Genomic DNA, 14171 nt, shown 5'->3' with positions numbered 1-14171 from the left:
TTTTAGACACCAGTACAGTGTGTGTGTGTGTGTGTGTTCTGACCGTCCAGACATCTTAATGTTGACAGAGTTGGATTTGTTGCAGAGCTCTTACGTTGCATTGCATTCGATTGTGCAGACGTTCATGTTATTTTGTCCACCTCTACTCTGTGTGTGTGTGTTTGATCGTGGTTGGAAGCAGAGAGGAAGATGACACGGGTCCTCTGTGTTTCCTGACAACACACACACACACATAATCAATTCACCTTCACTGTGGACCAGAAAAAATGTGTGCGTGCGTGTAGATGATTAAAATGCACAATAAAGTCGAGGTAAAGCACTCCGCTTAAGTAGCAGCTAGTGAAACAATGAAAACATCAGGCTGGGACTCATTAATGTGTGTGTGTGTGTCACAGATCAATGTAATTCACTAAGTGCTGACCCCCCCCCCCCCCGCCCTCTTTAATTGTATTTCAATAAACTTTATTATATGTGTGTTACTCCCTCTAGCGGTCAGACGGCTGAACTGCAGTGTTCTGATTCATTATTCTCTACTGTCTCTCTGATTAGTGAAGAGTATTAATACTCTGATGCCTTTACATTTATACTCGTGCAATCATATTTATTCTAGTGCAATCATTTAAATAAATTTAGTGCAAAAATTACATTATATTGCAATAATTCAATTTATTCTCTTGCAATAATTATATACATTTCCGTACAATAATTACTCTCATAGTGCAAAATGACACTATTTATTTATTTGAATTGTTATTTTAGGACCCGTCTGTGTGTTAGTTTGATGTGTTATTGATTACTGTCTCTTTAATTCGTTGTATTCTGAACAATAAGAATAAAGATTTCTATCTTTTATTTATTAGTTTGTAAACATGTAAACAACTGTTTCCTGTTCTCTGAACCTCGTTTATTTCTTCTTTTCTATCTTTGAACAAAGTCTCATTCTGAGCCGTGTTGCTTTGAACCACATTTAATGAACAACAGAGGCTAACGATAGTCCGGAAGCTAACGATAGCCCGGAGGCCAACGATAGCCCGGAGGCCAACGATAGCCCGGAGACTAACGATAGTCCGGAGGCTAACGATAGCCCGGAGACTAACGATAGTCCGGAGGCTAACGACAGCCCGGAGACTAACGATAGCCCGGAGACTAACGACAGTCCGGAGGCTAACGATAGCCCGGAGACTAACGATAGCCCGGAGACTAACGACAGCCCGGAGGCCAACGATAGCCCGGAGACTAACGACAGTCCGGAGGCTAACGACAGTCCGGAGGCTAACGACAGCCCGGAGACTAACGACAGCCCGGAGACTAACGATAGCCCGGAGACTAACGACAGCCCGGAGGCTAACGACAGTCCGGAGGCTAACGACAGTCCGGAGACTAACGATAGCCCGGAGACTAACGATAGCCCGGAGACTAACGATAGCCCGGAGACTAACGATAGCCCGGAGACTAACGATAGTCCGGAGGCACAAACAGTCGAAAGTAAACAAATAAACAAATCATCCAGAAAAACATGAAAACAAACTTTAGAAAACGTAGTTTTCTCCTCAGAAGTCCTTCTGGCTTTGAACTCCTCACGACCAGAAAAACGTCTTTAAATGTGTCTATATTCAATTCATCAATACTGGTTTTCAAAATAAAAGCGCCATTTAACAAAAACCTTGATGAGATATGTCCAGGTTTTTCTCTTCTTCTCCGGAGCACAGGGGAGGTCCTGGTCCGGTCCGGATCACCCGATGGTCGGGTCCGCTTCACCTGATGGTCCGGTACATCATGAAGTCCACCGTGGTGCATCGTGGGAACTTCCCGATGGAGCTCTCCTCTACGGGCGTGTACACTTTGATCTGCCTCATGTGAGTGTCTCTGCCGTTCTGGTGATTCGCCAGAACCGCGATCTGGATCATGAAGGTGCTGATCGGCTCGTTCGTCCGCTAAAAAAACCACCAATACAAACAATCAGATAAATATCTTTCATCCACTACTTCCTGTCAGAAAAACACCGATTTAATCTGGACACATCGGCGTCAGCTTCATATATAAATAAATGTAAATTATACATTTTATTCAGAACATTTTTACAAATGTTTTAGGTTTCTAAGAAAGAATCAAAATATCTGCAAATAATGCAGTTAAAGTCGTTTCGTACCTGATTCATCAGAGAAATGTGAATCCAACCGCTGGGCTCCACCATCTCCAACTGCTGCAGGGAGGAGGAGGAGGAGGAAGAGGAGGATGAAGAGGAAGAAAGGAAGAGGAAAGGAAGAGGAAGAGGAGGAGGAGGAAGAAGAGAGGAGAGGGAGGAAGAAGACGGTGAGATGAAGCAGATGACTCTAGGTCTGTAAACAGTAATATTAATAAACATGAATAATAAATAGTATTAATAATAATTGTTACTCTGATCTCCTGCAGGTTGTGGAAGTTGTTTCCGACTCTCACTGAGATCTTACTCGGTGTGTAGCTCTCATCTGATTTATAATCTGCATAAATACACAACATCTTCACCGTGGTCCTCCTCCTGAGGAGCAACACAGACGAGAGGATCAACACAGAGAACACAGCTCATGTCCATGATGTCCCAGCATGCTCAGCGTTACCTGAACTGGATGTTGACGAGGTGAGGCTGCGACCCGTCTGACTGCCAGTACGTCTCCAGGTTGTCGTCTCTCAGCTGATCCACTCCGAACCCTGAACAGAGTGAAACATAAACATAACTATATATAAATCATAAAGAGTTCAGACCAACACTTAACTCTGGACGTGTCTGTGAGCTGACCTGGTTTACAGGAGGACAGGGACCACACCGCCTGGGACCCGATCTCCCGGACCGTCCCGGTCCGCTCCAGCTGCTTCGGGTCGGCGCCGGGTGGAGTCTTACTCGGGGTGGCCATCTTTAACCTTTAACCTTTAACCTTTAACCGGGGAGACGAGGCCAACAACACAAGTTCACTGTTTAGTTAATTTAGTATTATTACTGCAGGATTAATAAAGTAACTGTCTGTCTACCTACCTGTCTGTCTACCTGTCTGTCTTCAAGCAGACACACTCAGGTGTTTCTGAAGTAACTCTCTTTACATTTCCAGCATGTTGACGTTTACCTGCATATTAAAATATTAGAAACAATGACATCATCAAAGTTAACAGATGATGAGGATCAACACATCTTTAAGGGACATAAATGACACGTATCAAATTATTTAACGTTATTTACATTAGCAGGTGATGTAATCGCGGGTATTTGAAGACAGGAAGCTCAGTGAATATCAAACAATAGATTAAGATTTTATCGGCGGAATAATTCGTCGCTATTTTCTGGAACGCATTCAAAGTCAATGTGTGAGAAAACGTTATATTTTAACGGAGTTTGTTGTGGATCTCTGGCTAACTGTTAGCAACTCGTATCTCTTATTCCTCCACTAAAGCGAGTAAAACTAAAGCTGACGACATAAATATTAGTAAAACTTACAACAAGTGTCTCCGATCTGTTGTGTTAAAGCATCACATGTTAGTCTAAAGGTGGATAAAGTACACAACGTTTAAATCCGTTTTGTTTTCTGCTGCATTCACTTCGAAATCTCCCACTTCGGTGGCTCCGTCCGGGTCGCTTTAAACTGACGTCATCGGTCGCGTTCTGATCACGCCACTCCCGCCATCTTTTTTCCCAGCCGGCTTCCAGGAGAGAACACGTTGCTTGTGGAAGTTTAACTCTCATCTGTTCGTGTCTGCGCGTTGTTTCCGGGTTTCTTTACTCGGACCGATCAACGGGAGCAGAAGAGCGGTGAGTTCCTAACGTATCGACCGGGTGTTGTGCCTTTATTATCGGGGGTTTTGTCGCCATTTGAACGGGCAGCTGTCAGAGTGGGGGCCTCCATTGCTAACGTCGTAGCTAAGCTAACAGCTAGCTTGTTAGCTTAACAGCTAGCTTCGTTAATGTTCGTCCTTAAACGGGGCGTTACAGCTTCTAGTTTACACATTTGAACCGCTAATTAACACACCTGCGTGTACAGGTGTGTTATAGATGATTGATGGATTTAAAGTGTGGTTGTTAAACACACAGCTGTTTCCAGCAGAAGGGCCCCACAAGAACAGATCACGGATCTTCAGATTAGGTTCAATAATTCACCAATTAAACGTTGTAATGATCTTAAACATGAATAAACTCGTGTAAACTCACGATGCAATGTGTTAATTGTAATAGTTGTGAACGGGTTATGAATTCAGCTTATGAATGAGTGACGTGTCAGTAGGTTATTTAAGGACAAACCACACGTTGGTGCTCGCGACCGCCCGTTAAGAGAATAATCTCATTTATGGTATACTTATGCACGCGCTACTGAATACGTAAAGGGTTGTAAGTCACGTGCTCGGCTTGTACGTTCAAGTGTGCGAGGCGATGAATACAAAAGGCCAGACTTTTAAATGGAGTCTGGTGTGACTCACCCTCCCGAGGCCCTGACATGAACACACGTTACAGCATGAAGGATGAACAGCATCACATGGAGGTGGATCAGGATCAGGTGGATCCTGGTTCAGGGCCCTGGTGGCGGATCTGTGGCAGCCCCATTGTTAAAGGCTCTGCAGGTTTTGTTCAGAGTTGAATGTGTTGCTGATTGTGCAGCCTGAACATGAGCCTCTATGTTCAGATTGTCTGCTGGCTTTGGTACCTGAATATCACTCGTACCTGTTTACAACCAGGTACATGTGTCTGTGTTTACTGGTAGAACATGCTGGAAGCTCTCCCTCTCTTCTCACATGAATCACCTTCACCTCTTCTGTCTCCTCCTTCAGCTCCACAGGAGCGAGCGTCGGTCATGGCGGATAAAAACACCAGGATCGCCATCGTCAACCACGACAAATGCAAACCAAAGAAATGTCGTCAGGAGTGCAAGAAGAGCTGCCCGGTGGTCCGCATGGGTGAGTGGTCCTCCAGCTGGTCTCCTTATTCAGACAGACTCATGTTTCCTGAAGTAGACTCAGTGTGTGTGTGTGTGTGTGTGTGTGTGTGTGCGCAGGTAAGCTGTGTATCGAGGTGACTCCACAGAGTAAGATCGCCTGGATCTCAGAGTCTCTGTGTATAGGCTGCGGCATCTGCATCAAGGTAACGACACCCGAGGTCTCATTTCAGACTTTATTATGTAAAGAAGATGTGATTGTTGCTCTTTAATTGAGAGGTTCAAGCTGTAATCGGAGGATTTATCACCTGGATCTGTTCGCCAGAACAATAGAAATACGTTTGTTTGAACTCTTTCTTCTGTCGTTGTAGAAATGTCCGTTCGGAGCTTTGTCGATCGTCAACCTGCCGAGCAACCTGGAGAAGGAAACTACACACAGATACTGCGCCAACTCCTTCAAACTGCACCGGTACGCCGCTTTAACTCCTCCCCCACAATGATGTCACGCTTACTTGTTTAGTGTTTTAATGTGGACGATGTTGAACGCAGCACGGAGACGATCATTTATGTTCTTTATCCAGATCGCCTGTTTACGTTGTTTCTCTTTAACTTATCCATCAGTATTAACGAGTACTTTTACTTTTGTTTAAGTAGTATCTCAAATGCAGGATTCGTACTTGTTACAGAAGTAAAAGATCTGAATACTTAGTCTGACGCTCACTGAGACCTTAATGCTGCTGTGGTTTGATATAAAGTGTGTGTGTGTGTGTGCAGACTGCCGATCCCGCGGCCCGGTGAGGTTCTGGGTCTGGTCGGGACCAACGGTATCGGGAAGTCCACGGCCCTGAAGATCCTGGCTGGGAAACAGAAGCCCAACCTGGGCCGGTTCGATGTGAGTGTGTGTTTGTGAGTGTGTGTGTGTGTTGGAGGAGCTGCTGCTCTCACCAGATAACGTTCTGGGTGTCGCTGCTCACAGCTGCTGCTGTTCTCTTCTGACCGACCACCAACGGAAACATGCGTCGGTTCAAAGACTCCAAACTCCATGTTTGTGATAAGAAAACGTTCTGTTCTCCTGTGACGGTTAAAGACGGAGCTGTGATGTCTTCATACGCACTCTGATGCTACGTGACAACAGGTCTGTGTGGAGATCACAGAAGTAAACAGACGAACGTAGTTGTAACAAAAACAATCCACAGACGAATCGTCTCGATCATCGTGTGAGATCGAGATCAAATCCTCGACACACAAAGAGTTCTTTTCAAATGAATATTTATTTCATCGTTTTGTTCACAATCTCAACGAGTGAAAGAAAAACATAGAAACTCACATATAATTCTATATTTATACAGAAGCTTATTTAACTTTTTAAATGTTCTTATTGGATTATGACATAAAAAAAAATATATTAATAATTATATATATTTATATTATATGTTTTTATTTGATATAATATATATATTATATAAATGTATATTAAATATATATATATTATACATTATTTATATATTTTATTTATACACATATATTTATTGATATATTTTATATATTTATATATATTATTTATATATATATATTATGTATAGTCTGTTACAAAATAAATAAAATAATTCCTAAAAAATATAACCGTAACAAACTAAATAATGAATCCTACGACAGGAAGTCATGTCCCGCCCCCCTCTGCCTCTGATTGGCTCGTACTCTTCGTTGGTTCTGTTGGTCGGGTTAGAGTCCGACTATTGTTCTGGTTGTTAATAAGCGGTGCTTGTGCTCCAGAACCCTCCGGACTGGCAGGAGATCTTGACCTACTTCAGAGGCTCTGAGCTGCAGAACTACTTCACCAAAATCCTGGAGGACGACCTGCGTGCCATCGTGAAGCCTCAGTACGTGGACCAGATCCCAAAGACCGTCAAGGTAAACCAGTACACCGCGTGGTACTTCTACTGCACCGCTACTCAGAGGGAAGTACTTTGAACTGCTCTACATGTACGACTATGTATCAGCTGATCACTGAAGAATTTACTCTTTCTAGTTCAAAACCTGAGAATGTGTTCTTCTTCTGCTGATCTTGTTCTCGTTCTGATGGAAGGTTTTATTTTATAATTCATTCATTAATTCCTCTTGTAGGGGTCAGTCGGGTCCATCCTGACCAGGAAGGACGACACAGAAACACAGACCATCGTCTGTAAACAGCTAGGTAACACACACACACACACACACACACACACACACACACACACACACACACCCTCCAATAGATAAACAACACAAGACAACATGTGACAGTAAATCAATGAAGAACGTGTAAAACAACAAGAATAATCAATAAAATGAACAGGAAACATAAATTAAACACTGATGAGGTCCGACCCCTCTCTATAACTTAAATACTACAAATACACATAAGTATTTCATTTATATACAGCTTCTTTTCTTTATTGTATTTTTAAATTGAACATTTGATATCAAAAGAATTAAAATCCGGATTAATCGTTGTTGTTTTAGGACTTGTCCATTAATTTAAATATGTTAGAATGTAACACAAAGTAACGGAACATGATGTGTTCCTCTTTAAATATTGTAACAATGTGACCAGCAGGATCGTTAACATATTAATCCTTCTGTGTTGTGATTGCCTGTTTTTCTGCGTTGTTGCCGGGCAGATCTGACTCACCTGCGAGAAAGGAACGTGGAGGATCTGTCGGGAGGAGAGCTGCAGCGGTTCGCCTGCGCCGTCGTCTGCATCCAGAGAGCCGACATGTGAGCAGACGGACGCTCGTACGTTTCTATCGTAACTTTAACTCCAACACGCGGACCGACGTTTCGTTTCTGCTTCAGTTTCATGTTCGACGAGCCGTCGAGTTACCTGGACGTGAAGCAGAGGCTGAAGGCCGCCATGACCATCCGCTCGCTCATCACCCCCGACAGGTAACGAGATACTCCGAGTACTCCACGAGGTATTAGTACACGCGTGAGGTTATTGTACTTTACTTATAGACTCAACAGTTTATACAAGTAGTGATGAAACGTTGTTGCTTTTCTTTTGAATAAAGTTAATGAAGTTAATAATAATGTATTAGTACTAATGTTAGTATTTGTAATAATAGTAATCGTTTTTAGGTTTGGACTAAGCTTATGATCCTAAGTGTGTATGATGTGTGTTCCAGGTACATAACTGTCAGGATCAAAGTGTGTGTAATGTGTGTGTAATGTGTGTGTCTCAGGTACATCATCGTGGTGGAACATGACCTCAGTGTGTTGGACTACCTCTCTGACTTCATCTGTTGTCTCTACGGAGTCCCGAGCGCCTACGGAGTCGTTACCATGCCCTTCAGTGTTAGAGAGGGTAACACAACGACACACCAACGACACACCAACGACACACACAGCACACACCAACGACACACAACACACACCAACGACACACACAGCACACACTAACGACACACAACACACACCAACGACACACACAGCACACACTAACGACACACAACACACACCAACGACACACACAGCACACACTAACGACACACAACACACACCAACGACACACACAGCACACACCAACGACACACAACACACACCAACGACACACAACACACACCAACGACACACACAGCACACACTAACGACACACAACACACACCAACGACACACCAACGACACACACAACACACACTAACGACACACAGCACACACCAACGACACACAACGACACACAACACACACCAACGACACACCAACTACACACTAACGTCACACCACACACACTGGAGGTGCTTCAGGGTGTAAATATTGACAAGAATATTGTTCCCACACACACATATTTATATGCATGTATTTATACCTATATGTGTACATATTATGTATATTATATATTTGTGTGTGTTGGAAGGATATTCTTGTCGATATTTCAATATTTTGATATTGATTATAATTGTACCTGACACACAGTTTTTATGTGATTATTACTGATTATCAGTAACTGAAAAGTGTTTCATCACAGTGTTGGACTCTAACAGCCGTTAACTACCAGAACCTCGTGGCTACAGAAGAACCCGTCGGATTGTACTGACGTGGTACTCAGGATGAATCGAATGTCTCAACGTTCCCCTCGGTTCCTTCAGGTATCAACATCTTCCTGGACGGTTACGTTCCCACGGAGAACCTCAGGTTCCGGGAGACCTCGCTGGTCTTCAAGGTGGCCGAGACGGCCAACGACGAGGAGGTGAAGAGACTCCGGCACTACCAGGTCTGTTCGCCTCCTCGTGTTTATCGTTAATAGAAACACAGGTTTCTGTGAAACTCCTCTCATGTTCGCTCCTTTTGTTCTTCAAGTATCCAGAGATGACGAAGACGATGGGCGACTTCAGCCTGGACATCAAAGCAGGAGAGTTCACAGACTCTGAGATCATGGTGATGCTGGGAGAGAACGGTAAGTCACTCAATGTCACTAAAAACTACAGACCTGTAGTCCTTTAATGAAGCTGGCTGGCCTCAGAGGAGGAGTGGCTTATCTCGATGGAAACCGTTAACTACTACGCAATTTATTTCTGCTTCGTACTTGTTGTGGAAGTCTTGTCTGGTTCATAACATCATCCGGAGGAGCTCCGTGGAGTATTATTAGGCTTCATCCTCTTCATCATCTTCATCTAATAGTTGTGGAGACGTTTCATTCTGGACCAAAGCGACGAAACGACCGACGTTGGAGGAATTTCTGTGTGTTGAATGTTTGTTTGTGTGTCTGCAGGCACGGGGAAGACGACTTTTATCAGGATGCTGGCTGGAGGACTCAAACCTGACGGGGGAGGTGAGTCTCTCTCTCTCTGACCTGTTGTCTCTCTCTCTCTCTCTCTGACCTGTTGTCTCTCTCTCTCTCTCTCTGACCTGTTGTCTGTCTCTCTCTCTCTCTCTCTCTCTCTCTCTGACCTGTTGTCTCTCTCTCTCTCTCTCTCTCTCTCTCTCTCTCTCTCTGACCTGTTGTCTCTCTCTCTCTGACCTGTTGTCTCTCTCTCTCTCTCTCTCTGACCTGTTGTCTGTCTCTCTCTCTCTCTCTCTCTCTCTCTCTCTCTCTCTGACCTGTTGTCTCTCTCTCTCTCTCTCTCTCTCTCTCTCTCTGACCTGTTGTCTCTCTCTCTCTCTCTCTCTTCCAGGTGAGGTTCCCCTCCTGAGCGTCAGCTACAAGCCTCAGACCATCAGCCCAAAGTTCAGGGTCTGTTCACTCTCCTCATCACTAATATGAGTTATTATTCAGTATTAAAACAACAAGCAGAGCTTTATTTATTCTCTCTGTACTCAAAGGATAATTAATAATAATGTGAGTTCCTCCTGAAGTTAGAGAAGTTTTCCTTCATTCTGATCTAAATATAAGAAACTTTGTGTTTCATACATAACGGGTTAAATATCTTGTTTTTATCTTCATTCATTATTTAATTTTCTCTGAAACATTCACTCGTCTCCGTCAGCAGGACGTTTGTGTTTAAAGTGACCGATGAGTAAAGTGTGTTTTGTGTGTTTTGTGTGTTCAGGGCAGCGTCAGAGCTCTGCTGCACGAGAAGATCAGAGACGCCTACACTCACCCTCAGTTCATCACGGACGTCATGAAGCCCATGCAGATAGAGAGCATCATCGACCAGGATGTGAGACTCACACACACACACACACACACTCTGCTGTCACAGCGTAGGAAAGCACGTTGCTGTCTCCAGACGATAGACGTGACCGAGCGTCTCTTAGCCCAGCCGACCCTCCCTGTCTGGTGGAGACACAGAGGACTGACTAACTCCTCCCCCATCCTCCTCCCCCTCAGGTCCAGAACCTGTCTGGTGGAGAGCTGCAGAGAGTCGCTCTCACTCTGTGTTTGGGGAAACCAGCTGATGTTTATCTGATCGACGAGCCCTCGGCCTACCTGGACTCTGAGCAGAGATTGATGGCCGCCAGAGTCATCAAGAGGTCTCAAACACTTTGTGGTTTTTATTTGTTCCCTTCATCTCTATACATCCTCTTTCATCTCTCCTCATTCCTTTCCCCCCCCCTCTCTCTCTCTCTCTGCCTGTCTGTCTGACTCTGGTGTGTGTCTGTGTGCAGGTACATCCTCCACGCCAAGAAGACGGCGTTCGTGGTGGAGCACGACTTCATCATGGCGACCTACCTGGCCGACAGAGTCATCGTGTTCGACGGTATTCCCTCCAAGACGACCGCAGCTAACACGTAAGACTGAACAGCAGCCCTCTGATGTTCTAATAAATACATAATTATGATTAATTAATCTTATTCTCTGTCTCTGCATCAGTCCTCAGGGTCTGTTAGCGGGGATGAACAGATTCCTGGCGCTGTTGGAAATCACATTCAGAAGAGACCCGAACAACTTCAGACCACGCATCAACAAGTGCCACTCCATCAAGGTACAAATACACACATAATACACGTCAATATGTAAATACTTCAGAGGTTTATCGTTTGAGCTCATAAATGAAAATTACAAATAAATCAATTAATATTTAACTATTTTCGATGTTGACTCCACTGACTCCTGCTGGTGACTCGTCGGTATTACAACAGTAATATGTGGCTAAGTGTAGATATTGTATAATGTGCATGAAGTGTGTCCACAGCACACAAACGTATTGTCAATGTTTCCATTTATGAATAAAGTTGTATTTGAAGCGGCTGCCCTCTCTGTCCCCAGGACACGGAGCAGAAGAAGAGCGGAAACTACTTCTTCCTGGACGACTAAGACTTCTCACGTGACGTGATTGTGACTTCCTGCGACGCATTCAGGGGCTGCGTTCAAAGTACAGCCGTGAGATCGACCCAACAAGTACAAGGCAGATCCGTTTAACAACACAATATATATATATATCATCGTATGAATCTTAAGATAAGAATCCACCAGCCTTTTATGTACCAGGCTGCATTCAATAGCCCAAAATAATGTTGTGAAACGTTTTAAATGAAACAAAGCGCTTTGCATCGTGTGTCGGGGAGCCTGAACCTACCGGGCTGCGTTCACAAGGCAGCGACGTTGTGGAACATTAAGCAGCATATTTTATCACTCGTACATTTACAACAAATGATAATAAACTGATGCTACCTGATCCAACAACAGCGTCTGTCTTCTTTCATGTTTACAACTTATCCTAGTAGTTCCTGAACTGATGCTAGTACCACACCACGGATACTGCGTCTACTACTAGATACTACTAACTGCACCACTGATACTACTACTGCTAATACTACCTCACATTTTTTGTATATGACTTAATGATTTCTTTATTCATGACACATTGTTTATTGTTGTAAGTTCAGTCTTCATTTGATGCACGGTGTCATAAACAAATGTCCCGAGTCATGACTTTGACATTTTTTAATGACGAACATCAAAGACAGAAACAATAGTCTCTTGTGTGGTACGTCGAATACACTGACGGGCAGCTGGGTTTAAAGAGATCAAAAGTAGGCTGTACCAAATATTTCTAAGCTTCATTCTTAACACTGACGTTCAAATTATTATTTTAATAACTTTAAGGAACTGCCTCTAAAAGTGTCGTTTCTCAAACAGTGAGCAGACAACGTGTCGATAACCACATAACGTTTTCATCGTGCTATAAACGGGTAAAGTTCAACGAGGTCCGTTTAGAGACTATTTCCTCACGCAAAGATCCAGAACATCACAACAATGTTCAACGATTTAGTGTCTTATATATGAAACAGTTGTAATAACATCAACAACTGATTATCAAATCAAAGTTTAATTAAATAATACCTCAACAATATTTATTGTCAGATTTAAAATTGAACTGGATGAATTATAAATAAATGTTCTCTTGCTTCAAATTAAATAAGGTGCTGGATTAAAAAATAAATTATATAATGGAAAGCTTTTAGAAATGTGCAAAATTAAGTAAAAAAATGAATTTAACTCAATAGTCCTGCAGCTTTAAATTCAGTTTATTCAGGTGTGAAGTGATGTCACCCAAAAAACAAATGAGTGAGCATGGACCTTATCTGTGGTTATTAAACCACTTGTTTCAGCTCTATTCACATCATTGTTGGACAGTGAATTCATGTGTTAGGATTCATGCTATACTGACTTTTTTAATAAAAGTCACAGTATAGCATGTCGTAGCTCTTCTTTGTCTTACAGGATTTGGGTCATCAGCTTTATGAGCCACATCTGGGCGTTGTGAATAAAAATATCTATAAACTTATTTGGTCTTCCATTTTTGTCTCAGCATTAGAGGCTTATTGTGGCAAGTCATAAAAAAAAAAAAAAAAAGTTACGATATTATATAACATGTCTAAAAAAAGTCAAAAACGGTCATAGTATAGCACAGGGGTCGGCAACCTGCGGCTCTTCAGCCTCTCTGTTGCGGCTCCCTGAGTCTACATCAGGGGTCCCCAACTGGCGCACCGGATCCGGACCCAAAACCGATAGATGATTCGGAATTATACATATTAGGCACTGAGTTTGAACTTTAACCGGCGTCTCTTATTCAGCCGTTACGGCACTTGTTCGGCGGTGCAGGAAACACACCGACCAATGCGTTGCAAATCACATCACGTGATGCAGCTCAGCCAATCAAACATGAGTATTCTGACAAGTTTCCTGACTCAAGCGAGGTTTACACACACCGTGACACACGGGGCTGAGACGAGGAAATAGAAAGAAGAGCAGGAACATTGCGCTAATCGAAGAAGATATCTCACATGACGTTCTCCAAAAAGAGAAACGTGCTCAGAGAGAATATAATTTATAAGCAAGAATGAACAGAATCTTATGTTAATTATTCCCACAGGCAGTTAAATCCTCTACCTCTGTCAAGAGCTTTTCCCTGCAGGTGGCTGATCATGATGTTCAGACCCCCGCCCTCTGTAAACTATCAATGGAGAAATCCAAAAAAATGAAAGTCACGGAGGAAAATGGAGTTTAACTCTGCGTGGACGTATTAATTTGCTTTCACTGCCAACGATGCTGACTTACTGTCTGCTTCCACAACAAGCACACAGCCTGTGCTGAACAGTGTCAGCGACAAAGAGCGAATTCTCAGCTGCTGCAGCAAACTCTCCTCTTCATAAGAGTTTGATATTGTTATAACAGGTAAAATTGCAATAAAATCTCAAGAATCGTCTTTATTCTTGTTCTATAATTTCATAAATACAACAAACTATAGTTTTTGTAAAAAGTCATAGTATAGCAGTCTGGAGTTAACGGTTCCGCTATCTTTCCTTTAAAAAGTTCTGGAGTGAAACGTCTCCTCTCAGTACAAATGTGATAAAAAT

The 14171-nt window shown here is 43.0% G+C and overlaps 2 protein-coding genes across 3 annotated transcripts; one reads left to right on the top strand and one right to left on the bottom strand.

The window, feature by feature from the left end:
• Window positions 1-835: 835 nt before the first annotated feature.
• On the bottom strand, window positions 836-3620 carry anapc10 (anaphase promoting complex subunit 10). Of its 2 annotated transcripts, XM_076092315.1 has the most exons (7): window positions 3467-3620; window positions 3011-3098; window positions 2777-2912; window positions 2598-2688; window positions 2398-2518; window positions 2150-2203; window positions 836-1934 (listed from the first exon to the last, which is right to left on the bottom strand). In XM_076092315.1, the coding sequence occupies exons 3-7, from the start codon at window positions 2889-2891 to the stop codon at window positions 1755-1757; spliced, it is 561 nt and encodes a 186-aa protein (XP_075948430.1). In that variant the 5' UTR covers window positions 2892-2912; window positions 3011-3098; window positions 3467-3620; the 3' UTR covers window positions 836-1754. The 2 variants fall into 2 exon arrangements, with proteins under 2 accessions (XP_075948430.1, XP_075948431.1); XM_076092316.1 differs by lacking the exon at window positions 3011-3098 and having other exon boundaries at window positions 3467-3618.
• A 19-nt stretch (window positions 3621-3639) lies between these two features.
• On the top strand, window positions 3640-11994 carry abce1 (ATP-binding cassette, sub-family E (OABP), member 1). Its single transcript, XM_076092314.1, has 19 exons — window positions 3640-3778; window positions 4789-4914; window positions 5013-5098; window positions 5264-5361; window positions 5667-5784; window positions 6666-6803; window positions 7017-7086; window positions 7553-7649; window positions 7728-7817; window positions 8114-8235; window positions 9017-9141; window positions 9228-9324; window positions 9640-9699; window positions 10043-10101; window positions 10418-10528; window positions 10699-10841; window positions 10977-11099; window positions 11182-11293; window positions 11578-11994. Exons 2-19 carry the CDS (start codon window positions 4812-4814, stop codon window positions 11623-11625), a joined length of 1800 nt encoding a protein of 599 aa, XP_075948429.1. The 5' UTR covers window positions 3640-3778; window positions 4789-4811; the 3' UTR covers window positions 11626-11994.
• Window positions 11995-14171: the final 2177 nt, after the last annotated feature.

This window comes from Anarhichas minor, unplaced genomic scaffold (genome assembly GCF_050575085.1).
Source record: "Anarhichas minor isolate MPS153535 unplaced genomic scaffold, ASM5057508v1 ptg000016l, whole genome shotgun sequence".
Taxonomy (NCBI): Eukaryota; Metazoa; Chordata; class Actinopteri; order Perciformes; family Anarhichadidae; genus Anarhichas; species Anarhichas minor.
Note: the sequence above shows the minus strand (reverse complement) of the source record. Positions and strands in the feature narration are given on the sequence as shown.

Coding starts and splice junctions, on each gene's coding strand:
- anapc10 (XM_076092315.1), bottom strand. CDS start 2,891: ATGGCCACCCCGAGTAAGACTCCACCCGGCGCCGACCCGAAGCAGCTG. Junction 2,204..2,397: donor ACAACCTGCAGGAGATCAGA/GTAACAATTATT, acceptor TCCTCCCTGCAG/CAGTTGGAGATGGTGGAGCC. Junction 1,935..2,149: donor ACATTTCTCTGATGAATCAG/GTACGAAACGAC, acceptor TGGTTTTTTTAG/CGGACGAACGAGCCGATCAG.
- abce1 (XM_076092314.1), top strand. CDS start 4,812: ATGGCGGATAAAAACACCAGGATCGCCATCGTCAACCACGACAAATGC. Junction 6,804..7,016: donor AGATCCCAAAGACCGTCAAG/GTAAACCAGTAC, acceptor TTCCTCTTGTAG/GGGTCAGTCGGGTCCATCCT. Junction 11,100..11,181: donor AAGACGACCGCAGCTAACAC/GTAAGACTGAAC, acceptor TCTCTGCATCAG/TCCTCAGGGTCTGTTAGCGG.